Source organism: Rhinolophus sinicus, chromosome 11 (genome assembly GCF_057876585.1).
Source record: "Rhinolophus sinicus isolate RSI-liver-muscle chromosome 11, RSI-T2T, whole genome shotgun sequence".
Lineage (NCBI taxonomy): Eukaryota > Metazoa > Chordata > Mammalia > Chiroptera > Rhinolophidae > Rhinolophus > Rhinolophus sinicus.
The window spans coordinates 4,200,434-4,225,265 of NC_142511.1; the positions used below are offsets into that span (position 1 = coordinate 4,200,434).

At 33.8% G+C, this 24,832-nt stretch overlaps 1 protein-coding gene across 2 annotated transcripts in view; it reads right to left on the bottom strand.

The window, feature by feature from the left end:
• Positions 1-24,832, bottom strand: part of KIFAP3 (kinesin associated protein 3) — a 113,300-nt gene that overhangs the window by 71,289 nt on the left and 17,179 nt on the right. For both annotated transcript variants that reach the window (XM_019716383.3, XM_019716384.3), the window contains exons 6-10: positions 22,633-22,732; positions 21,496-21,620; positions 20,248-20,346; positions 17,768-17,946; positions 11,754-11,916 (exon numbers count right to left, since the gene is read on the bottom strand). In XM_019716383.3, the coding sequence (XP_019571942.1) occupies positions 11,754-11,916; positions 17,768-17,946; positions 20,248-20,346; positions 21,496-21,620; positions 22,633-22,732 (666 nt within the window). The remainder of the gene's footprint in view (positions 1-11,753; positions 11,917-17,767; positions 17,947-20,247; positions 20,347-21,495; positions 21,621-22,632; positions 22,733-24,832) is intronic.

Genomic DNA, 24,832 nt, shown 5'->3' on the forward strand with positions numbered 1-24,832 from the left:
CAATGGATGAATATTTATTGAGTATGAGTTTGACCTTTAGCTATTACACGCATTATAAATATTGGAAAGCTTAGCAACATCTCTAAGTAACACTACTAATTCCTCAATTTTTTAGAAACATTCTCTTCTCTGCTCATAAATGAACTAAGAAACTATCGCGAGGCAGGGTCATTTGTGATGCTGGCTTCAACATTATATGGACTTTTGAACACCTTAGAAGAACAGAATGCTAATCCAAATCCGTCATTTCATCTATTGCAATAGTGCTTCTCAAACTATCTGCAGTGTAGAGGGCCACGTTTTTATTTTTCTTCCCAGTGTGTCAAAGACCAACACTTTTGTGAAGTATAATAAAAATAAAATTAAACAAAAGATACTGAAAACAGAAGTTCAAAACTTCTATGATAGTCAGTAGATATAATCGTATTTGATTAACCTGCTGTGGGTGTCTAAATGCTTATTCTCACTTCCTGGATTTCCTCACCAGAGACTAGTAACAGCGCGTGATGAATGTGCACTAGTCTGTGGGCCACACTTTGAATAGATGATGGTGTTTGGGACCAGGGTGATAGCAGCTGTATTTTGAAGATAGAGCTGACTGGCCTGAAAGATTGATGCAGACAGGGCAGGAGGGAAAGAGAAGAATCTAGGATAAAACCTCCCGAGCTTTGGTGCTTTAACTTGAAAGAGGAAGTTGCCATTTATGGAGATGGAAAAGGCTTTGCAAATAGAGGTGGGGTGACAAGGCAAGGGGTCAGGAGCTTAATTTTGAATGTGTTAAATCTCAGATATTTATAAGGCATCCAAGTGGTAATGTTTGGAGTAAGAAAATCAGAGAAGAGGCTAAAATGATCTATCTTTTTATTTATATCAGAAAAGGCAGAATACTTGAATGGAATGGATGAAGTCACCAAAGGAGTAAGTACAGGTAGAGAAGTCTAAGGATTAAGGCTGGGGGGTGGGGTGGGGTGGGGTGCATAGCCTAATTTAGACACAGGGGACATGAGGTGGAAGCGGAAGGGGAGACGATGGAGGGCTGGTTACTTAGGAGGAAAATCAGAAGAGCACAGTGTCCTAAAAAAACAACGAAAAAAGTAAGAGGAAGAGAGAGCTGTACCCAGTGCTGTTCATAGATTGTGTGAGATGAATGCTGGATTTAGCCCTGCAGATGGAGGTCACTGGACTTTGACCAGAGTAGTGTGATGGTGTGTGTGTGTGTGTGTGTGTGTGTGTGTGAAGGGGTTAGAGGGTGAGGTGTGAAAGCCTGATTGGAAAGGATTAAAGAAAGTATAGAAGAGTGAGGAAGGGAATTGAGAGAGAGGGGACAGGAGACAGGGAGAGGGAGAGCAGACAGCAGACAGCAGACAGGAAGGGATATGAATGTACGTGAAACGGAGGAGCGAAATGGAGACAGGAAATGAAGACAACTCTTTTGAAGAAAGGAAATGGGATAACAGCTGAAAGGTAAAAGAGTGAAGTGAGAGTGAAGAATTTTTACTACGTAAGATAGAAGAAATAATAGCACATTTGTATGTCGACGGGAATTTTCTATGGGAGGAAGAAAACAATGACTGGGGCAGAGAGAACGGCTGGCGCAGGAAACCTGAGTGGGTGCGAGGGAACGGCATGAGGAGGGAGTCCTGGCGTCTGGTAAGGGCAAGAGCAAGTTCGTCCGCAATAACAGGAGACGAGCAAAGTAAGTGTGGCCATAGGAACTCATGACAATCCTCTCCTGACAGTTTCTACATTCTCTGTGCAATGGGAAGCAAAACAGGTAATGATCTGAGAATGAGGATGAGGACGAGGATGAGGCTGGATTTATGAGAAGGGAGAGAAATGAAACTCTCCTCTAGGAGAGTGGGGGAATGACCAAAGAAAATGTAGTACAATTGCGGGGCAGCATGAAAAGTCCAGGATTGGTCAGTTATCTAGAATACACTGCATGCTGCTGTCCCTCTCTGCTCTGGGTCTTCCATCTCCACAACCCTGCACCACGTCATACATTCCCCAACCCCTTCACAAAGCACCAAAGAAACTGGTGAAAAATGATTCTAAGATGTGAGTGGTTGAAGATTCAAATGTCCAAAAAGCAAGGCAAGAAATATAACTAAATAAATGTCTAAATGAAATTAAGGTTACCCTAGGGGAATGGGAGTGTTTGGGTCACACCTAGAAACCCAAATATAGGATTAATAAAATATATTTTGGTGGGATATAAAACTGAAAGCAACAAGCAAACAAACAAGACGACAAACGAACCAAAACTCATAGACACAGACAACGTATAGTGGTTACCAGAGGGAAAGGGGGGTGGGGGGTGGGAAAGAGCAAAGGGGGTCAAAGATATGGTGACAGAAGGAGATTTGACTCTGGGTGGTGAGCACACAATGCAATAGACAGATGATATAGTATGGAATTGCACTCTTGAAATCTATATAATTTTATTAACTAATGTCACCCCCAATAAATTGAATAAATTTTTTTTTAAAAGTAGGTATTATAAAAAAATATAAATATATTTTGGCAAAATAGAATATGTCTTCTATCTGGATTTCAGCAGCTAATTTGAGACTCAGTGAATTATTACTACCAGGAGTGTTTTCATTTAATGGAAATTACAAGCTTTAAAGGAATGTTCTAATTCGCTGGTTTTCAAAGTGTGCTCTGAGGACCCCTAAAGGGGATCCACAAAGTCACACTATTTTTACCACAACTATTAAATGATTTTCCTTTTTTAAACTCTCATTCTTTCTGAAGAGGCTACATGACATGATATACGTGACATACATGATATACGATATTACACAGATTGTTGAATGAGATATGAGAGCCAGCTGTTGTCTATTAGGCCTGACTTTAAAGAGATTTGTAAAATGTAAAACTATGCCATTCTTTTAAGTTTTATTTTGGAAAAAAATTACTTTTCATAAAAATATTTATATCAACATGTAGCAGGTGTGTTATTTTAAAATGAATAAATATTTAAAAATTGTCTTTTAATTTTGAGTACAATAAATATTCATAGATATAACCCCCCATAAACAAAAGCTCTTTGGGGGTCCTCAATAATTTTTAAGAGTATGAAGGGGGCCCTGAGACCAAAAGTTTGAAAACTGATGCTCTAACCACTGAATTCCTACAACCTCTTAATAAACAAGGAAGACTTACAAAACGGCAGAGAAATTGTGAAAAATGGTGATTGCCTGTAATTTATGGTAGCCACCTAATCTGCCCAACTATTAGGTTGGCTGTGCCTATTCTATTTTTATTTTAACAAATGCAAAAATTCACAAATGTCAGATGAGACCTGTATTAGTTTATAAGGCCAGTTCCTTCGAGTTTAAATTTGAAAATCAAGTTAAAAACTGAAAGCTGACATAAAAACTTAAAAATTACTCAATTTAAATGTATATTAATATGATTCACAGAGGAAAAAAACAGTGTAAATAACCTGAAAATTGTCTAAAACTGTTCACCTGTGAAATCTGGCAGTTTTTTAATAAAATCAGTAAGTATGCACTCTGTGATACTGTCATGTGATATTTAAGCTTTATGCACAAACCAATGTCATGATGAACTAGGCTCTTTAAAGAATCTGTTTCCACTGTGTATTATTTATGCTCCTTTCTGTGCTAATCATCCCCAAGCACATCAAGCAATACTCAGCTTAGGAAGCATCCAGCCAAAGCAACTGAGAGCTGCAAACACATTATTTGCCTGGTTCAGCAGACAGAAAGCTAAGAAAATTTAGTTTTTCATGTTACTTTTGAAACACTACCAGTGCATTCTCCAGGGAACTGAAGAATACACTATGACAAGGAATTTCCTTGCCACATAGCAGCCCAGGATATTCTGACATAAGGAAGCACTCTTGAGACACAGCGAGGTCAAACGGCTTAAGGACTTACGACAAGGGTATATATATATTTTTAACGAGCTGATTCTTAGATGAGCCAAAAAAATCTTTAAACACTTTAAAAAAGTTAACTCGGTATCACAGAAACCTGAACAAACTGTCTAACAATTGGATAAGTAAAGCCAAGCTTTCTAGGTCCAATTCAATTTGCATGTAATCACGTTTGCTGAAAGCCCTGGCTATGATAGGAGTCCCAGATGATGACATAAAGTTATCAGGCATAAGAAAAGTGTCAAGTACAGGGATGAAACAAACTAAAAAGATGTACAATTGATACTGAACTAGGCAGAGATATGTTTATCCTTATGAAATCTTAGGAAAATGACATAAGAAAATGAAATAAGAAATGGGTAATTTTGGTGGTATTTAAGAAAAGAGAAACAAAGGGATATTTAGATACAAGCTTTTCCATGGACTCAAATAAAAATTTTAAAACATTTCTGAGAGATAACGCCATGCTCTATGGCATTAAAGATAAAAACTATTCAAACCCATCAATTTCAAGACAAGTGGAAAAAGAAAAATTTAAATAACAGTTTCTAAAATTTCTTATTCCTCTTTATTTGTCCCTGATGTCAAAGAAAAAAGTTAAATTCAAAATTCCTAAAATGAAATGCTTTATATGATAAAACAATATTAAAATAATTTTTGGTAATATTGAATTACAGTTCTCTCAGAGCCTCACATTGCAAAAGAACTGAACTAGAACGCATTTTCTCCTATACCTTTAACAATTATTCAAATCATAAAACCTTACTCAATTTTATTTATTTATATATATACATATATGTATATAAAATATATATACATATATGTGTATATATGTATATACACATATATGTATATATGTGTGTGTGTATATATATATAAATATATATATATATATATATATTTATATATATATAAAATTATTTTTCCCTCAGTTATTCAGCAATTCTCACAACAGCAGGGGTCGCAATATACTAGTTAAATGTCTCAGGATACAGGAGAAGGGGATTAAATGTTCATATAGCACAGCTTTATTAGAACCTGAAAGATTCATGAATCATTGTACTCTAGTTAAAGTAATCTATTATTAAGTATAAAAAGATTTTTCAGTTATGGGGTCCCCGAATAATTATAAAGAAAACCTGCTTAAATTCTGATAGCATTTCCATTTGAAACAGCATCTCTGAAAAGTTCTACCACATGTACAACCCTGCAAAAGTGCTTTTGCATTTCTGGCATCTTTCAAAAACCAAGTAGTTTCTATATATAAAATGGGTAATTCTTTAATTTAAACAGCGATCTGTCAATGTGATATCTATTAAACAATGAATTTTTTTCTAATGAGAAAAACAAACTGACCACTCATATTCTACTACATGCTCTTTCATTCTTTCTCCATGACAACAGTGAAGAAAATGCAGCCCAAATCCTTTAGATATTTGACAGGTTTTTTTCTATTTCAAAAATAAATTTAATTTCATATAATCCCTCCAAGTATTTGGGAAAGAATAACCTACAGTAGTTCAGATTATCAACTATTCAACACAAAAAATGTCTAGCAGAGACAGTAATATTTCTGAAGATTTGAAGGGAAAGAAGTCTGATCACTTCCCCTAATTCAGCGGTTTTCAACTCACCATCAAAATCAATCGAACACAAAATCAACGAGCAAGTTGTAAGTAGAATAAAAAAAAAGAAAAAAATAGGAAATAAAATGCATTACTCTTAGAAATGGTAAATACTTCTTTAAACATTTTAAAAATTACATATATTAAACAAAAATTATATATCATAAATAAAATATAATGTATATTAATACAAACATGGATATACACACATTCACATATACATGTCACACACACGTTTGCAATGTAAAATACATCCTACTATATAGATTGGGGTAAAAGATGTTTCAAAGTCTTTGCTCTAGATGAATGATTTTCTATCCCTTTAAAGTCTGTGTTCCCTATAATCCTTCCCTACTACAACTTCTATATATAATTGTAATGGCCAAAGATCAGAGGTATTATATTAAATATATCACTGAATCACTCAATTGAGGAGTTTTATTTATTGTGTTAGGAGTTAATGATTTAATTTTCCACACAAGTAACATTTACATAAAAATGAACATTCTAATAATCATTTATCAGGAAATCATTTATACACTAAGTGCAATTTCTCTGAAAACAGCAGAGAGCACGACCAAGCAAAACAGGTTTCTCACAGTCAAAAGAAATGTTGCAAAATCCAGGCAATAAACATTACTAGGAAGAGAATCCTTTGGGCATTCATTTGGAATCCATTTTTAACAAAATATACACTTCAAATAAGTTCAGTTGTCGGTTTCCAAGATCACAGGAGATTAGAAATATATCATGAGAGGAGAGGAAAATTGCTGCTATAGAATTGCTGCTGGTACAGAAGAAATGAGAAGTGGCAGCCAAGAACAAGAGGGGAAGACAAAAACTACACATAAAAATTAAAAATACATAGCATTTGGGGGCCATTTCGCATGGGGAAATACTTGAGCGCAGTAATATTTGCAGCCTTGTATAATAAATTACCTTCAGAATTACAAACTTGAATCAATGATAACAAACAATATAGCTAATACTTACACAGCACTGGAACCCAGGGACTCTGGATCCAAAGTCTGTGGTTTTAACTACTATGCTATACTGCTTCTCAATAAAAATGGAAATTACGTTCATGACATTAAGGTAAATTTTTAAGAAAAAAAAATATTTATGAAAAGAAAGATGTAATCAATTTTTAAAAGACCATCATACAAAATGATTAAACACTCTTAATGGTATAAGCCTGGAAACTTATCAAAAAAGACCCACTTCTGGATATCTATTGTTTGTATTCTACACATTTTTATAATAATTGCACATTATGTATAACTTTCTAACATTTACTGTATTATCTCACGTAACCCTTCCCTTTTAATGTGCACAATTATTACCTCCACACTGGAGAGGAGAAAAACTGACCTATGGGCTAAGTAATTTGCACAGTATCACACAGCTAGCAACTGATGAAGGCAATATTCAAAGTCGTAGAGTCTGGCTCCATAATTCTAGCTTTTAATCAACATGTTCTGCGCTACTAGAGTTTCTAGCTGTACTACCATGTTTCCCCCAAAATAAGACTTAACCGGACAATCAGCTCTAATGCGTCTTTTAAAGCAAAAATTAATATAAGACCTGGTCTTATTTTACTATAATATAAGACCGGGTATAATATAATATAACATAACATAACATAACATAACATAACATAACATAACATAACATAACATAACATAACATAACATAACACTGGGTCTTATATTAATTTTTGCTCCAAAAGACGCATTAGAGCTGATCGTCTGGCTAGGTCTTATTTTCAAGGAAACAAGGTACATACAGTAGTATTTGCTATAATGTCTCCGGATATACCTTTTAAGAGATTCTAGTTAATCCTGGAAACCCAGCTAAAATTCAGAAAAATTGAAAAATACCTTCCAGGGTCATTCAGCAGCTTGGTCACCACTGTTCTAGTTCTAATCCTTCCATGCATTGGCTTACCCTTTAAAGTTCAGCATGGCCATCTGGCTTGCTTTTATCCATGGAAATGTAAATAAAAGTAATATTTGTCTCTCAGAGAGGAAGCCTTTAAGAAAAGTTTGCAGTTCTCCATTTTCTTGCTTTATCAGCCTGTGTCCCTGGCTGACGCCCTCAGCACTTTTTACTCACCCATAATGGATATAAACTGGGAGCTACGAAGATCTTAGGGTTGTTTATCCATAATCATAGCCTTGCCCTCCTCATAGATTTACTAGATAGGTTCTTCCAGGGAAGTAAGTGATGGATAAAAGGGGACATGATAAAACAAAGTTTACAAAATGGTTAGGTTCCAAAAGCTCATAATGAACCAGTTACTTGGAATTGGGAACATGTTTTTTTTCCATAGGCTCACCTTATAAAGTGCAGACAGAAACTTATTAAAACCCATAATTTAAATGAAAAAGAATACAAAATAATAGCACTGTTAAAATAATTAAATTAAAAGAATGTGAAATAAATAATGGATGTAAACTTGTAGCCATTTTGAAGCACTTTATAGAGGTTGAAGGCACCATTGTCTACTAAATATTAATTTCTCTTCACTGTGTACATTTTCTCCCTTTCCTTGATCCTGGAAGATCACTAGAGATTCTCTTTTGTTTACTATGTATGATTGATTGCTATTGCTTCCATGGCTTGTAGGTGAAATGAAAAGGAAGAAGTAAAGAAAGCTATTAAGCAACAGACATTTATGAACATTTGAAAAAAAGAAACTGCTTAAGTTAAAATTCAATGACTTGTGCGCAACAAGAGGGGAAAAAAGAGGATGACATACTGAATCTTTACTTAAACAGGAAGGATTTTAGAGCCCGCCTATCAGTCCTCAGATAGACAGAAAGTTACCAAAAGTTTATAAATGAATATTGGTTTCTAACATGGCAAAAACGACTGAGCTGTAACCACCTTCCTCTTTGCTTTTACCGATTATTCAAATCACAACACCTTTTTGTATTTTTTTCCAATTTATTCCCCAAGACAGTTTTTGTAGCTATTTTTATGAGGAATGTTATTTAACCATCATCCATTTTATCTACCCAAGAAAGATAAGTTACCTACGGCGAGCTAACCATAAACACCTCAGCAGAATCAGTTCGCTTTCAGTTGTGACAGATCAGCCAAGAACAGAGGTAGAAACTTCTAAGGTCATCCCTTTTTACCTTTGTAAAGTTAGAATAATACCAGCTTTCTACTCTCTCTAGTGTAGTAAAATTTGATTCCCTGAATTCATAATATTTCAAAGAAAATGAAGCAATACTTCGAAAGAATGATTCAAAAGGAGGTAAAAAAAGTTCTGAGCAGCGCTTCCTACTCAAAGCTTCCTCGTGTCTCTACTGCATGAAGATTCCAATATCATCACTGCTTCTCAACAACAGCCTAATGCTGTCTTTTTCACATATTTGCTGAAAACCATATTTCTGTTTTATCTCCTTTAGTAGTTCCCTCTGTCCATTTGTATTCATCTATTAAACAAGATTCTCTTCTGTAACCCTTAACTCTCCTTCACTGAACATCTTCGTCTAAGATGCTGTCTCCAACGTGTCGCAATGAAATCTACCACTGACTCCCTCCAACTACTTCCTTCACGATGCTCTATGTCCGTTCCAGGCACTAGCAAGCTCACAGCCACTGAGTTTTACGAATTCTTTCTCTAGCGTTACCCACACCCAAACAGTAACATGAAGTCTACCTGTGGTATATCTCTTTTGCCCTTTCCTTCCGCCTCATACCTGACATACTACTTCTTTCCTAACTGAGGATTTCTTTACTTTTGTCTTGCTACTACAACGGGTTATTCCTCTCATCTTTAGACTCTAGTTCTAGTACATCCAATAGAATGATGTCAGATTAATTTCCATAGGGGAGTACTGTGCTTATGACCCAACTAGCTTTAACCTTTAATGATTCCTACCATCATCTAGATTAAAAAATCTTCTTAAATATATCTAAATATATAGATTTAAATGGCATAATTCCATGTAACAGCATACAACCCATTTTTTCAAAGTTATTTCCTATTATTTTCTTACTTGTTGTTCCTCATACTGACCGAGAGCCCTCTACGCCTTAGGTAATGTCGGTCACTTTATCTGAATACTTTCTATAGCCTCTATCCGTCTTCAACATTTTACTGAATTAAATTCAATTAAACTGCACACATATCACAGGGAAGTAAAAATATATAAGCTGCCTAGTTTGTCAATGAAGATCTAATATATATATGAGAAGAGTAGCTGTACTCAGAGAAAGATAAGTCAGCAACACTCACAGAATGTCCATTTTACATCAAATAATGATGATAATAATGTTGATAAGAAAAATAGCTAACATTTATTAAGAAAATACGATGTGTCATATACGGTTCTAAGCACTTTGCATGCAATACCTTGTCGAATCCTCAAAAGAATCTTAAATTGGTCTTAATTATAATCTCCATTTTAGAGATGAGGAATCTGAATCAGTGTTTGGATGACAGTTTGCCCAATGTGACATGGTTAGAAGTAAACAGAGGCACAATTTTCTAATAAGACAGTCTGACTTTAGAAATTGAGCTCTAGAAGAGATAAAATTGCTTATGTAGTGAATATTACATCTTATATCCCCAAATTCTATTTGTTAACAAAATATGAACTGGGTATCCTGTGAGCAATTTCCCCCAAATCTCTCTTAAATCATGTTTCATAAAAGTAGGTGACTGGATACCGACCAGACCAAGTAGACCACGAATTCCTTCAGAACAAGGACTACAACTTACCCATCTTCATACACTGAGACTCTGACCTGATGATTGATACCTAATTCTGCTAGATTTATCGTAGATGAAGAGTCACCTGAATTAAATTCAAGGACCATCAATTTTACTTTTAAAGTTTTTCTGTTTCCTCACTAAATTGGTTCCCCAAAAGCAATTTTTGAAACTATTCCTCAATAGAGTTTTTCTCAAATGTGTAATAAAAGTCCGGTGCAATATTGGTTGACTGGCCAATTAGTAAAATGTTCTTGGACTGACTGACAGACTAATGGTTTTCCTATTCTGAGAAAAGAGTAATAAATAACTTAACCTTACTTTTTAAGGGGACTTAGAGAATTGGATTTTTTTAGTTCTAGCTCTGCCTAGCCAACTTAATTAACTCTACATAGTAGGTTTACTACGGTATAGTAGTTAATAAATCCAACTTTGGCAGCACATACGGCTGAGTTTGAATTTGAGCTCTGCCTTTTATCAGCTATATAATCATGAGTAAATACCTCAGATGGGGATTCCACGACATAATGTAATTAAAGCTCATAGCAAAATGACTGGCATAGTAAATGTTCAATAAATGTTACTACTAGCATTACAAAGAAAATAATGATGATGTCAACGAGAGGCTAGATTCATAGACATTAGATAGCAAAGAATAAGCTGAACTTTAAATGTTCCACTACTACTAGTAACTGTTACAAAATGTTTCACTATGTGGAGAAAGCTACACAACAAGAATTAAATTGCTGTACTGTAAACAAAGGCACAGAGTCTTCAATGATGAGTTAAGACAGGCACTCAGGCAGCAGAGCGCTTGTTTAGGGAACGGTACGGGGCTCAGTGTGGATATGGTATAAAGTGTATGATGAGGGGCAGGTCAATGGAAACACAGACGAGGAACACATCACACAGGGCAATTAATACTCTGCTAAGAGGTATGATGTGTGAGCACAGAAGAGTTAACACCTGAATCCATCCTTGCTATATAGATAACTTGATATCAGCGAAAAGAAAATAATTATAAACTGAATCCTCCAATACAGTATTTTCTAACTCATGCTATATTTAAAAAAACGCCTCTTTTCACTTAATGATGAAAAGGCTCCCCAAATTCGTGTAGCTGTCAGCAGTATTTTAAAAGTATGGCAGCATATAAAAACATAACTGATATGTGCTTTTAAAAACGCGCTGACGAGAAAATAGTTTTTCCTTCTCGCTTCCCTGGCAGCACTTTTACAGACGCGCTTTTGTTTCACTTTCACTTGGGCAAACGAAGTACGTCCGAGTTAACAGCCTCCACTCCTCTGCAAGCTACAGCACCAGGGCAATCCAGCACATGTCATTTTTCATCCATTCTGCTTATTTTTAAGTTCCCAATCAAAGAACATATACGGCCTCATTTTCGTTCAGCCAACTTTTCAACACAGACCTTAATTTTCCAATGATGCTGGAAATCCCAAGCATCACTGGCATGAATTTTCAAAAAGCATACCTAGAAGCGCAGTGAGTTTGGGGAGCAGTCCCACCTGGACCATCTTGTTCCTTAGTCCTGTGTCAAAGGACAGGTTCAGTAAAAGTCGGAGAGTGATATTCAGCAGATCTTCATGTTCACAAGGTATCATTTTTACCAGTTTTTCAACAATATCCATCTCCACCTAAGTAAAATAATAATACAAATGCAGTGAGGTACAAAAGATTACAAATAATTATTTTTCATTGTCTTTACCCTAAGGGATATCTATTTTGTAAGTAATTATGGGTTAATTAATATGCTGTCATTTTAATCTATCTATACTCTTCTCTGAAATCAAACTTTTGAGGAGAAAACATATATTCCCACATCATCCCTCCCTTCCCTAACTTAATAGTATCAACCGGAAAACAAATTACATTGGGTTCTAGAAACACATTATTAACACCAGCTACTAAGTGCCAGGCCCTGTGCTAGAGCAAACAAGAGTCTTGGCCTTCAAGGGTTCCAGTCTAAAAAGCGGACAAATGGAACAAATGACTAAAATACAACGTGATAAAAATGGAATGCACAAAGTGCTCTGGAAGCAACACAGAAGGAAACACTAAGCTACATAGAACTGCAAAGACTTCCAATCAGAAACGAAGTTCTTAGAAATGTGTGGTAACGTGCTCTCTGGTTGAGAAAGGCAGTGGCGATCAGGTGGAAGGAAAAGCCAGTGGATGGGCACCTTGGCATAAAAGGGTCTGTTTGGGGAACTGCAAGGGCCTCGGTGTGTATGGCCTCAGTATGAAGTACCAGAGAGACTATAAGGACTGGACCTGACATAATCTTAGTGTAAGGAGTTTTCAAGGAAGGCTTCTCTGAGGAAAATGAATCTCCCGATAAACAGAAGTTAAACGAAGTATATCAACCTAGAATTCTATATTCAGTGAAAATATCTTCCAAAAATCAAACATGAAACCACAAGCTGGTTCTTCGAAAATACCAATAATATTGATAAACCACTAAACTATTAAAAAAGAGAGAGATAACAAATTACTAATTTCAATAATGAAACAGGAAAAATTGCTTCAGATCTTTGGAATTTAAACACATAAGAAAAAAAGTATGAAAAACTGTATGCCCATATGTTTGATAACATAGATGAAATGGATGAATTCCTTGAAAGACACAAACTACAAATCTACCCCTCAAAAAGAAATAGATTAACCTACATAGTCTTACAGGTATTTAAGAAATTCAAAGAATGAAAACTCCAGGACCAGGTGACTTGTTCACTGGTAAGTTCTATTATACATTTAGGTACAAATACCAATTCTACACAAACTCTTCCAGAAAAAATTGAAGAGAAAATGCTTTCCAACTCCTTTTATGAGGCCACAATTACCTTAATACCAAAACCAGACCAAGACATAATAAGACTACTAAATTAGTAATCCCTCATAAACATAGGTACAAAAATACTCAACAATATATTACCTAATCAAATATAGCAATATATAAAAAGGTAATACATCATGATCAAGTGGTGTTTAGCCCCTAAATACAAGTGACTTAACATGAAAGTCAATCAATGCAATCCCTATATCAACAGTCTAAAGAAAAATCATGTGATCATCTCAATCAGTGCTGAAAAGGCAGTTGACAAAATCCAATATCCAGTCATAGTAAAAACTCACAGCAAACTCAAAGCAGAATAGAACTTAAACTGATAGAGTTCTACAAAAAAACCTAGATAACATTATATTTAATAGTAAAAAACATTGGTTTACTCCAAAGATCAGTAACAAGGCAGGAAAGCCTACTCATAGTATTCCATCATACTAAAGAGCCCCTCTCCAGTACAGAGAAAGAAAAAAGGCATGCAAGTCAGAATGAAAGAAATAAAACTTTCTATTTACAGATGGCATAATTGTCTACTTAGAAAATCCCCAAGAATCTACAAAGAGCCACTACAACTAAAAAGTTAATTTAGCAAGGTTACAAGACACAAGGTCAATATACAAAAATCAACTGTATTTCTATATACTATCAATCACAACTGATAGTAACTAGACTTACTGTAGTTTTGTGGATTATCTTTGTGACTTAAGTTAGGCAAAGATTTCTTAAATACAACACCAAAATATAATCCATTAAACTACATCATTTTGTAATGTATATAAATATCGAATTTCTATGATGATGTACACCTGAAACTAATAGTATATTAATTATATTTCAATAAGAAAATTAACAATGGGAAACTGATAATTTCTTTTTTTTAAAGTACAATTTATAATGGTAAAATGCTTTGGTATAAATCTAACAAAATATGTGCAAAATATGCATGCTAAAAACTACAAAATGATGGAAGAAATCAAGAAAGACTTAAATAAATGGAAAAGCTATACCATGTTCATGGATTGGGAAATCCGATATGGTTAATATACTGAATACTGCCAATAGACTCAATGCAATCCCAGTTAAGATTCCAGGATTTGTCTTTTAAAGAAATAGACTGGTTGATCCTAAATGGGTATGGAAAGCTAAAGAATTTGAAATAACCATAATAATTCTGAAAAAGACAACATTTGAGGCCTTACACTACCTGATTTCAAAACTTACTATTAAAGCTACAGTAATCAAGACAAGGATGTATTGGTGAAAGAATACACACATGCATCAATGGCATAGAAGAGAGAGAGTCCAAAAATAGAACCACACAGATATAGCGAACTGATTTTCAACAAAGGTGCAAAGGCAATTTCAATATGGTGCAAAGGCAATTCAGTGGAGAAAGAATAGTCCTTTCAACAAACAGTGCTGGAACAACTGGAGATCCATATCAAAACATGAATCTTAATCCAGACATTGCACTGTATACAAAATTAACTGAAAAATGGATGGATCACAGACTAAAACAAAAACAGCAACAACACAAACCCTATGAAAAACTTCTTGAAGAAAACAGAGGAAGAAATCTTTGTGACTTAAGTTAGGCAAAGATTTCTTAAATACAACACCAAAATATAATCCATTAAAAAATTATTTGATATACTGGACTTCATAACAATTAAAACTTTGTACTCTTCATAAGAGAATGAAAAGACAAGCCACAGAAAAGGAGAACATATTTGCAAAGACACATTCAAAATATAAAAAGAATTCTCAAAATTTAATAATGAGAAAATAAGCAATCCAAGGAAGATATATCCTGTGTTGTTACTCTTAAAATCATATTCTAATATGACTTATTTCCCTTTTGTTATATTGTATTAAGAAATATAAAAAACAATTTAAATCATTAATTAAAAGATTTTTTAAGTAAAATAAATTTCCTTTAAAATATATAACTCTAAAAAGCAAGGTCAGTATTAGTTCATATCAACAGTAAAATGAACACATTATTTAAATAAATAATACAACCTCACAAATACATCAACCATCCCTCCCCTCTACCCCTTATAAATAAAATTGCCACAGGCTTCATCTGTAACTAATTATATTAAGCAATATTTTTCTTTTGAAATAGCTATAGTACACACTGGTGATATAGAAAACTTAATAATATAGTAACCTGGAGAGTTTTTTTATTAATATGTATTTCCACTGCAGAGAATGGATTGTAAAACTGCCATGTAGTGCAATCAGATAGTTAAACACTAGACACAGCCTTCTAATCATGTCTTTCAGGCTGATAAAAGCCCAATCCCAAAAGCTAAATTTAGTAATTGTCTCAACATGCAATGCCCTCTTAATTCTACACCTATAAAATGGAATTTATAGTTAATTAATACTTTTATTAAATACTCTATGTAAAGTTTATCGACAATCTATCAGTAAATTTATTTCAGCCTTTAAGTAATTATTTTTCAGTGTTTTTGGCAGTCATTTAAAAAATTGCTTATACTTAATCTTGGCAAAATTTTTTTTAAAAAAACAACACAAAGACAAAAAAAATTTTGTCCTGTGGGCAGAGAGTAAGTAGGAAGCATAATACCTGGCGATTTTTCTTTGAGCAAACTATTTAACCTCTCTGAATTTTGCTACTTCATTTGCAAAATTAGGAGGTAATTCACTAAATCTAAACATGGATGTAAGGTCCAGTCAAGCTGCAAAAATCCTGATTCTATACAATTCCGTTTAAAAAAATGCATTTCTTCCATAATAAAAGATGAAATGCATACCATCTACAGTAAAAATATGTCCAATCAAATCATTCTTATGACCTTGGATGTATTACCTTCTCTGAATCTCGGGTTTTCCTCCTCAATAAAAAATGAGTAACGGGGTAGGGGTGATGGTAGAAGAGGGTAAAGGGGGTCAAACATATTGTGACGGAAGGGGAACTGACTCTGTGTGGTGAACATATAATGCAATATATAGATGATGTATTATACAAATGGTACACTTGAAACCTATGTAATTTTGTTGACTATTGTCACCCCAATAAATTTTAATTTAAAAAATAAATAAATAATTTAAAAAATGAGGTTTGATGAGACAACTTACTTTCCAATAATATTCTTGAGATCGTTTTTGATAGAATAAACACATAAGAAGTATATTACCTGAATACAAATCTAATCAATACATAGTAGACACATGCCGATGACAAATCAATTTGAATTTTGTGAACCTACTAAAGGTGAACTTAATCTAAACACATAAATGAAGAATATACTTCAACTTATAGCAAGGGGAAGCAAGTATTTAGCGACACTCTGATCACTCAGGAGTATATATATCACCATGTCATCATATTTTTCTTAAATATAAGGTCAATAAATTAAAAAAAAACATGTTTTTGATTAATCTCCCTTAAGTAAATTCAATCTTAAAGTTAAGCATGCAGTGATCATCAATAATTATATACTAATAATAATGATGACAGATACTAAATATCTGTGGGTAAAATAAAATTTCATGTATTTCAAGTATCAGAATCAAAGCATTTATTAAAGCTGATAAATCAGTCTTAGGTTTCAAAGAGCACGCTGTGTCATTTAATAAACATAAGCGACTTCTTAGCTCATTTGATTTTAAAAGAAGAAAAAAAGAGTAGGAAGAAATACTATATATTTAGACTCTGAAGGAGACTCCACTTACACCAATAATACATAGTCACATAATAACTTGTATTAGCATATAGCTCTAAAATGGTCTTCAGTGGAGTTAAAACCAACGACCCAATAATTCCACTTCTAGGAATCTATCCTAAGAAAATAATCAGAAATATAGGCAAAGATGCATGTAACAAATGTGCCCACTGAAGTGCTAATTATAATAGCTAGAGTTATAAACAACTTAAATATTTGAAAACAAGGTAGGGTTAATGTATGATCTATTAAAAACATAACACTGTTTTAGCAAAGACTTTTTAATGACATAGGAAGGGCAGGTAATTTTTATTCTGTCGCTATATATTTCTATACTATGTATCTTTCTCAGAAGGAGAAATAATATACGATCACCTTGTATGTCTCACAGACCACAGCACCAACACTATCTAAGACGCAAACAGGAGCCTGCTGTGATAATTCAAATGAGAGGTGAAGAGAGTATAAATGAAGAGGGCATGAACTGATACAATGGCATGGGGAAGAGAAAGAGGGATACTTAAGCAGAATCAACAGGTTGTGGCTCCCAACTGGAATGAATGGTAGGTGAGAAAGAAGAGATTGGGCCGAACTGTAATTCCACACACTAGTATCAGAAACGCAGATATAAAAATACTTTAGGGGAAAATATAAAGCCAGATGACGCTGAAGCACAATCTTAAGTTTAAATTACTTCCTATATATCATGTTGACTATGAAACGGTTCATCCTATACAATATTAGGAAAAAATTTTTATCCATAAAGCCTCCATTGTGTGGAGTATTAACTAATATGGCATACTGTATTTCCTAATGAAACCAATGAAGGGAGTTATAGCTATTGTAAAATTCCCATTCAGAATTATCTCAGTAGGGGAATAATGTGATTACTTATTCTCAAAATAGTCTAACTTGAAAATGGCAAACACGGACTGTTTCAATGTAAGTTACCATATCATTTTTATTCTCCATAAAAATGCTGAGTTTCTTCAAGAATGACACAACAAGAATCAGCAGCTCAAAGTTGTCCCGATCCAGAGCCTTCACCAGCATGTGCACAATGTTCTTGTTCCTCATCTTCAGCTCGGTGCGCGTGTCCTCAGCAAGATTCAGAAGCAAGTAGAGGGCAACTAGAAGAGTCAAAGAGATGAGAAGCAAACGACTGGCGTGCTGAATCAAGAATTTAATAAATCATTCCTAGTCCCCAAAGTAACAGCTGTAGTTCTTAGAAAATATGTTACTTTGAAATTTTTAACTGGTTATTCATTCATTCATTAGAAAACATTTATTGCTATTGAGTGACATGACATATAAAATAAAACACATAATATGTATAAAATAATATTCTTATGATACTAAGAAGGACACAATAACCAAAATAAGACAATGATACCTACCCTTCTGGAGCTCAGAGCTTAAGAGTAATCAAATGGCAATTAATTATATGTCAGCAAATAATAAAACAGCGAGATGAGGAAAAATAATTTTATACATATAGAAAACAAGGTAAAACTTCAACAACTAGGGGCTACTATGCTAAAAAGGGCGCTAATCCTAAATGTATAGTACAGCTAGAGCTGAATTTGAAGGCACAAAATTTTTCATTTTCAGACTGATTTCTGAGAGTCACTACAGGAAATGGCCCATGAAATTCAGTAATATGGTTGTCACACTAGACAACGGTGAGCTCACTGTCTACTGGTTCTAAGTAAAATTTTTTTCAGATACCATAATAAAAATAATTAGGTTCTCATAACTCATACAATTGTTTCCTTTTTACAATGAGAATTACGTAAAAAGGTAATGTTTTACATTTTGCTTTGCCTGACAGAAAGCTTCAGAGTTAAGACTTGAAAGATTTCTGTCAGAATTACATAGGCTATTATGGTCAACATAATCTCTTTGCTCTCATATGGCCTTGATTTTATTCATTATTTTAGTATTTTATTTCATGTATTCTTACAAACCATCTCTAAATCTGTGTGAATAGAAATACACACACACACACACACCATATATACATATATATATATTGCATATGTCTATATATAGTTACATATATATGTATATACACACATAATTATTTAATTTATTTAACAAACATTTGAGGTGGAAAGGCAATTCACACTAATTAAGTACCTATTGTATGCCAGGCACTGTACTAGTTGATATATAACTAGTAACCCATTTTAATTTTAAGACAATTTTATGAGGAAAGAAGTATTATACAAATTTTACAGTAACCCCACTTCTGGGTAGGTATCCAAAGAAAATGAAATAATGATCTCAAAGAGATATTTGCATTCCCACGCTCACTCCTATTATTCACAATAGCCAAGACATGGAAGCAACGTAAGTGTTCATTGCTGGATAAGTGGATAAAAACAATGTGGTATATAAATATGTATGTATATATTTACACGATAGAATATTATTAATCCATAAATAAAGATATTCTGCCATTTGTGACAACATAGATGGACCTTGAGGGCATTATGCTAAGGGAAATAAGTCAGAGAAGATATATTGTACATTCTGATTTACATGTGGAATCTAAAATAGTTGAACCCTCACAAATAGAGTAGATTGATGATTACCAGGGGCTGGATTGTGGCGGAAATAGGGAGAGACTGGTCAAAGGGCATAAACTTTAAGTTATAAGATGGCGACTTTAGTTAACAATGCTGTATTGCATACTTGAATGTTGCTATAAGAGTAGAACTTAAATGTTCTCACCATAACAGCAGCAAAGTGGTAATTAACTGAGGTGAAGGATGTGTTAACTAACCTTATTGTGACAAAATTTTGTAATATATACATGTAACAAATTATCCTACTGTATACCTTAAACATACACTATGTTATATGTTAATTATATTTCAATCAAGTTGGAAAAAATTCAATAGCTACAAAGCAGGAATTGAACGTACATTTCAAAGCCCCACATCATTCTCACTAACCGTAAGATTTTACATCTTATGAATGACTGAGAAACCATACTAGTGAACATGTAAATTTCTCAATAAACCCTTCAAAGAAGAAACTACTTTTTACTAAACGAGAAATATTTTGAAAAATTTTACATCAATTTCCTAGGGAAGCAACAAAATCATTCACTATATAAGTATATTAGGGTTTGAGAGATATGATTCTTATTATTGAAAAGGTCACACATTGGATTAAAAATATTACCGCTGAGTTAATAAATAACAAATATATATACATTTAGGAGCCTTTTGGTGGAAAATAGTAGAGTGAAATTTAAAACATTATTACTCATGCTAAAGACAGAAAAATTGGTAGCATATTTAAATTTACAAAACTTTCAACTATTCTGGTATTAGCTTTACTAATCAGACCAAAAAAAAAAGGAACAAACTAAATGTACAATAAGCACTTTGCTGCTTTTCTCATTGATTAAGAAGTCATACCTCGTAAGAGCTGTTCCTGTTTTATCACAAGGCCCTGGTATTTTTTAAATGTTTTTTCATAATCTTTTCTCAAGGTTTGGTTTTCAGGGTCTTCATCAAGTAAACAAGTTAAGGATCATCCATACTCATTGAAACAAAGAAAACCTACTGAAAAATACTATGAAGAACAGCACTAGTAAATTTTATGTGCAAAGTTATTTAGTTATTTTCTCTAACCAACAGTTTAACTAAAACATTATTTTCTGCACAATTAATTGTGGTATAACAGGACTTCTTATCCAAGGGTTCAAATATGTGCTTGGAGTCCTTGGGTAAACACATGTTTGGGCTTCACAAAATTCTCGAATCCCCAGAAATCATATGCAAATATTTTATGTATGTGCACAAGTCTCTTAATTTTCAACAGATTATCAAGTGGGTCCACGTACCAAGAAAATTATTGCCTTAGCAATAATTAATTAATTCTTAGTTAATAAGAATATTGGCTTCCACTTCAGACAGATGCCCAGAATATTCAAAGGACATGGATTAGGGTATAAAGCTTTTTAGTACCCATTTCAGACTAGATGCCAAAAGAGAAATAATCCAAAGTTAGAGGTAAACAAAATTTAAAAATTACATCCTATGGACCCCACAGTCCCCTGGACAGAAATAAACAATTATTAATACCTCAGGATCCCCAAGAATTTAAAAACAACCCCTTATTGAATGCCACTTCCATCAAAACACAAGGAGACTTAAGACTTAATAAAATAGTAATATTTTAGGAGAAATGGCCAGAATTCTGATAGGTCATTTTTATATTCCTATAATTATTGTAATCCATTGATTCTAAGAAACATTTTCCCACATCGTAACATCACCAGAATTTAGATGTGTCTTATAATCCATGATGTGATATTGTTTAATTGGAAGCATTCTTTTTCTTTATTAGTGGTTCATAAATAATGGTGCATCTTACAACCAATGGTGTCTGATATTTACAAGAATAAGGTATGTCCTAAAATATCAGTTCTTGTCATCAATCACAATATATAAATTAATGGTTGCTAAAAGTCGCATTCATGGTCCTCTCCGCACCCCTCCAGTTTAAATGAATTTAGGTACATTCAGGAGACTTGGGACTCCAGAAATAATCTAAAATCTCCAAGATTTCTGAGTTGTCCATCTAGTTTAGGGCAATACCAATCTAGATGTCAGAAGCTTATAGCACACACAGTGGGACGAAATGCCATTCTAAAAGGATATCAGCTTTCTTCTTCTTAGAAAGTTCTTCTTGCCAAAGCTCATGTCTTTTTAATTCATGATCAATAATATTCATACAGAGAGCTCCAATTTTATAGTGAGTGATAAGTCCATGAAACTGAGAGAAGCTTTAAAGAAGAGATTTTAGTATGCATTTAAAGGAACACATTTTGTGGGTTCAGGAAATTTGTTTTGGGTAAACACTGGTACAAACAATGTAGAAAATTTGATATATTTCAATAAATGAATACACCCACAGCAAACTAAGAAGACTTAAAAATGAAATTATTTTTAAGTTAGAAATTAAATAAAACATATTATTTTTATTTAACCACCATTTTCACTTCTCAGATATTCTCAAAATAAATTTTCAGACTACCATCTAACAAAACTAATAATATAACAATACTGTTATTGAATAAAACTGATACCAGAGAATAAACTAGTAAAGTATTAGCAATCAGGTTTTGCATGTTTCCTAGACAATTCATTTACCCAAGTATTTATTCAGTAAATTTTTATTTGCTAATGCTGATACATTTTTAGAATAGAGGCAAGCAAATCTCTAGGAACTGGTTAAAAACTTTTCACAATGTCTCAATAAACATCTTTCTGAAGAATATATGTGTAAAATAATATAGATGGATGCATAACAGGTATGTATTTGCACACACACACATCTGTATGAAACAATAACATTTACCAGCACTTACTCTGGGTCAGGCTTTATTCTAAAAACTATCTGAAGGGGGTGCTACGATTACTATGGAGTTTACAGATGAGAACACTAAGACACAGCGAAGCTAAGTAATGGAACCAAGGTCACACAGCTAATAAATAGCAGGACTTGGACTCAAATCCAGTCTCCTTCCAGAGCCCATACTCTAACCCGCCCCTTATACTATCCCACTGTGTGTGTATGCACACCCACATACGTACGTGCGTGGGTGAGGACAGACTGAGTGAAGACAGAACAACAGAGAGGACAGAGCACGGGAAACAGAGTAAGAATTCAGCAGCAGAGCACCGGCAGCCACACAGAACCCTGAGCACCCCGGTAATCTAGAACCCAAACCAAAGTCAGACAGAGACAGAAATACACATAGACTAGTACTCTTATTTCCTAATTTTTATACTTACCTGGAAAAACAAAAAAAGATGTAAATGATGTTTGTAGCTAACTCAACACTTTGCTTCCAGTCTTCTCTCAGGACTCTTGCTAATGCACCAAGGGCAGTCTCTAAAGGAAAAAGAGAGGTACAAAAATAATCATTCTCCTGCCTCTGGTGATTGGTTTTAAATGTCTACTTATTAATAAATAACAAAGCTAAGATAGAACTGGGACAAAAAAGTAGGGTGCTTCTTTCCAACACAGAAAGCTATTTTTAAAACTGAAATCCAACTTTTACTAAAAAACTCATCGATGTAGTTTTAAGTCTATGACTGATAACAGAAAAAATATAATATGATTTAAAGTAACATGAGTATTAATATAACAATAAAATAGTAAGACCATTTATTTCTTGAGCTGCATTTCCATTTGTAATCCTGCTATAGCAGTACCAATTTTTTTTATTTTTTAACATCTGATTTAAGGTGCTTGTGAATAAGAGAAAAAAACAGAAGAACTCTAAAAGAAATAATGAGCAGTTTAGCAGGCTAACGCTAGCTCCATTAAAGCAAATTAATAACCAAATAAAATTTATATACAGAAAAATAACTCTAATATTTTAATATCATGTTAAGTTGATGCCAACAGACATAAATAAAACAAAAAAATCTTTCACAAAATTAGCTTTAGGGTAGATTAATAAACATCTCTGCTAGATTTTTACCTTGAGAAAGGTGAAATTAATACATTGATTAACGAGAGTTACCACATATAAAGTCAACATAAAGTAATGGGACTGGCTTCAATTAATGCTGCTACATGGCTTACCAATTCTTAAAATAATAAAAAATTAAAATATCTATGTTATATATAATTCATAATTCAACTTTCTTTGATTGGCACTCAGGCTCTATTGTACTTCATGGACCACTTTATCAGTATTTATTATTGTAATGAAAGTGTTCAGTGTATTTGAGCATTCTGGCTATTCAGATCATGAAACAACAAGAATTCACCACGTGCTTAATCCATTTCATAAGAAATTTTTTCAACAAACTGAAAATCATCCTATAATGGCATTTCATAATGTTACTCATTTTCACAATGCAGAGCACTAGTATAATATATGCTTGACTCCAAAATCCTTCTGGAGTCAATAGGTAGGCAAAGGCTCCAAAAAGTCCTACTTAACAAAGAATCTGGTTTAACTTTGTTGATTCCAGTATTACCAAAGGCATTTCACCACTAAAATCAAGGGGAAATAGTATTTCTTAGACTATACTTTGGAAAATGATGTACTATAATGTCATGAATTTACACATAAGTTTAGTGACCTATTTTCCAAATTTTGTTTCATTTTTCTCCTTTTACATAGAATAGAAAAATAGCTCAATAAAAATACAGCCATAGAAATTGTACATGAGTTTATCAAGAAAAACCCAAAAGAAAATTACAAAGCTTACAGATAGTCAAAATACAAAACCAATTTATAAGTTGAATGCAATCATAATTAAAATCTCATTGTGACTTTTTTAGAGAATATGATAAAGTGATCTCAAAATAATATACAAGAAAATGTACAAAATAATATCAAAGAAAAATCACAACTATGCTATCCATGAAAAACAGCAGCCTAGAAGCAACTGAATTAGGCAGAACAGTGTGGTACTCCCCAAAATCCCTACTCCAGAAGACTCACTGTCTGACCTATCTGGATACTAAAAAGTTCCATTCCCAGGGTTTGTCTTTACTTGACCTGACACAGAGCTTGCTCTGTACAGCCTTATACCCAGGGCATTTATTGAAAACTACTAGTGGCCACATTGCAGTAACATGCGGCAGCCTTGCCAGTTGGAGTTAATAAGAGCCTGATCAAAAAGGGAAAAACTGGAAAATGAGATATTCACACGGTTTTTGGAAAGCTCCTATATATTCCTGGGAATATAGAAGGCCATGCACGTGTGCAGGGATGTGCACATGCCAGAGAAAAAAGGCCAATGAAGGACCTAATCTCTCATCTCTGGCTAACCTTGAGGCAATGTACAAGCAGGAAGTGAAGGCTAAGGGTTGTAAATGACCTGCTTGAGCACTGAAGATGTTCCCCAACACACACACACACACACACACACACACAGCCCCTGAGCAAAAGTCGGGACCTTTAGTGCCAGACATTTAAGGAAGTCTCTATCCAATCATTAGCTACCACTAAACTCACAGAGCAGAGGCTTC